The sequence below is a fragment of the Acanthisitta chloris genome, unplaced genomic scaffold (genome assembly GCF_000695815.1).
Source record: "Acanthisitta chloris isolate BGI_N310 unplaced genomic scaffold, ASM69581v1 scaffold1409, whole genome shotgun sequence".
NCBI lineage: Eukaryota > Metazoa > Chordata > Aves > Passeriformes > Acanthisittidae > Acanthisitta > Acanthisitta chloris.
Genome location: NW_008689563.1, coordinates 2,710 through 4,538, shown reverse-complemented (window position 1 = coordinate 4,538; position 1,829 = coordinate 2,710). Strand labels below are relative to the sequence as shown.

The 1,829-nt window shown below is 56.6% G+C and overlaps 1 protein-coding gene across 3 annotated transcripts in view; it reads right to left on the bottom strand.

Moving 5' to 3' along the window:
* Positions 1-686: 686 nt before the first annotated feature.
* The window catches only part of STMN4 (stathmin-like 4), a 3,677-nt gene continuing 2,534 nt past the window's right edge, over positions 687-1,829 (bottom strand). The window contains exon 4 of one of the 3 annotated variants that reach the window (XM_009081435.1): positions 687-861. In XM_009081435.1, coding sequence (XP_009079683.1) covers positions 802-861 — 60 coding nt within the window. In that variant the 3' untranslated portion in view covers positions 687-801. Of the gene's footprint in view, positions 862-1,150; positions 1,301-1,829 lie in introns of those variants that run through there. The other 2 variants (XM_009081437.1, XM_009081436.1) reach the window with 2 other exon arrangements.

The following is a 1,829-nucleotide window of genomic DNA, read 5'->3' as shown; positions in this document are numbered from 1 at the left end:
GTTTCCCCCACCCCCTTCCATCATGGTTTCCACATCCTTGCCCTGTTGTCTTCTCCTGCTCTTGCTTTCCATGCCACACCCAGGAGCCAATCAATGGCTTCTACAGCAGGAAAAGGAAGGGGTTTCATCCAAGATCATTCCCACAAGGGTGAGTTTTGGGAGGTTCTTACAAAAAAGGTTTGGGAAGTCACTGGGTTTTCCAATGTCACCCTTGAAAAGGGCCATCAGCATCTCCTACACCTTTGGACCATCACTCTGACCACCTCCAATGAGGAGATCCTTCTCCCCCTTCCCCAAAACGATGCTGGAAGGGCAAGATCTGGGCAAGACACTCCACATCCAGGTAGGAACAAGGGGAGGAAGGCCACCAAGATGCCCTTGGATGGGGTGGGATTGAGGAGAAGACATCAGAGGGACGCCCACCTGCCCAGCACCAAACTAAAGTCACACATGACGCACATTTCCCCCCACCATTCCCTCCCCACCCACTCCATTCCCCCTTGGAATTTCCCCTCAGGGGGAGGTCACCTCCTCCTCTGCTTCGCAGTGTCTCCTTGGGCCCTGGTGGAGATGCCACCAAGGAGGTAGGACATCCCACGACGTCCCTCCATCCCTCCCTCCCCTCCTTCCTGCTCCCTCCCCACCCTCCCCAACACGAATAGGATGTTTTCACCGGTCAACTCTTGACATTCACGAACAAAGAAAGCAGAGGAACATGTCCACTCTCCCACCAAATCCGACCTGGAGCTGCGGCAGCTTCCACCACCTCCCTCTGGAGCTGTCAGTCCAACCATCTCCTCTTTACCTGGAGGCTTCTTCCTTGAGCTCCTTGTTTTTCCTCACTTCCTCTGCATGTTTGTCCTGTGGGAGGGGAGGGAGGAAGAGGAGGAGGAGGAGGAGGAGGACACGTGTTAGCTGATGGATGGACTTCAATGTCTTCAGAAAGGTGTGAAGGCACCAGGTTCATCCCTGAGGGACACCACCGATGGGTCACCAACGTCCTGTCCTCTCCCTTGGGGGGTGACTTAAGGGCTGTGGAGGCAGCTCAGGGGACAGGTTGTCCTTGCCCTCTAGCTAGGAGGTAGACATCAACCAGGTGGGATGGAGCAGGAACCCCAAGGAGATGGGATTAAGCTCAGGTTGTCCATCATTATCTTGTGCTCTCTGCCTCGGACCCAAGGTTGGCTGAGGTGTTTGGAGAAGGGCACTGGGCGAGCTCCTTGCTGGAGGGATGTTTTGGAGGGAGCTGGAGGTGGTGGTGGTGAGGGTGGGACCTTCCGTGCTGAGCTTGGGAACAGACCTGGGAGAGAGAAGAGGTCTGCACAAGCTGGAAGGGTTGGAAGCACCTCCTAGCAGGGCAGGATGGAGCCTTCCAAGGAGCTGATGGCTGCTCCATGGCATCTGGAGGAGGAACATGGGGAAGTTCTACCACCCAGGAGGTGGACAAAGCAGGGTCAAGGATGTGGCTGTTCCATCCCTGGGAGTGTTCCAGGCCAGGTTGGATGGGGCTTGGAGCCACCTGGGCTGGTGGGAGGTGTTGCTGTCCATGGCAGGGGGTGGAATGGGATGAACTTTGAGGTCCCTTCCCACCCAAACCAGTCTGGGATCCTATGATTCCATGGAGTTGGAGCTGGGATGGCTCCAGGTTGGGTTTCTCATCAGACAGTCCCTGTGGGTTGAGCTCCAAGGGATCCAAGCCAAACACTGAGCTCCAGGGAGACCTCAGAGCCCCTTCCAGTGCCTCAAGGGGCTCCAGGAGAGCTGCAGAGGGACTTGGGACAAGGGATGGAGGGACAGGACACAAGGAATGGCTTCCCACTGCCAGAGGG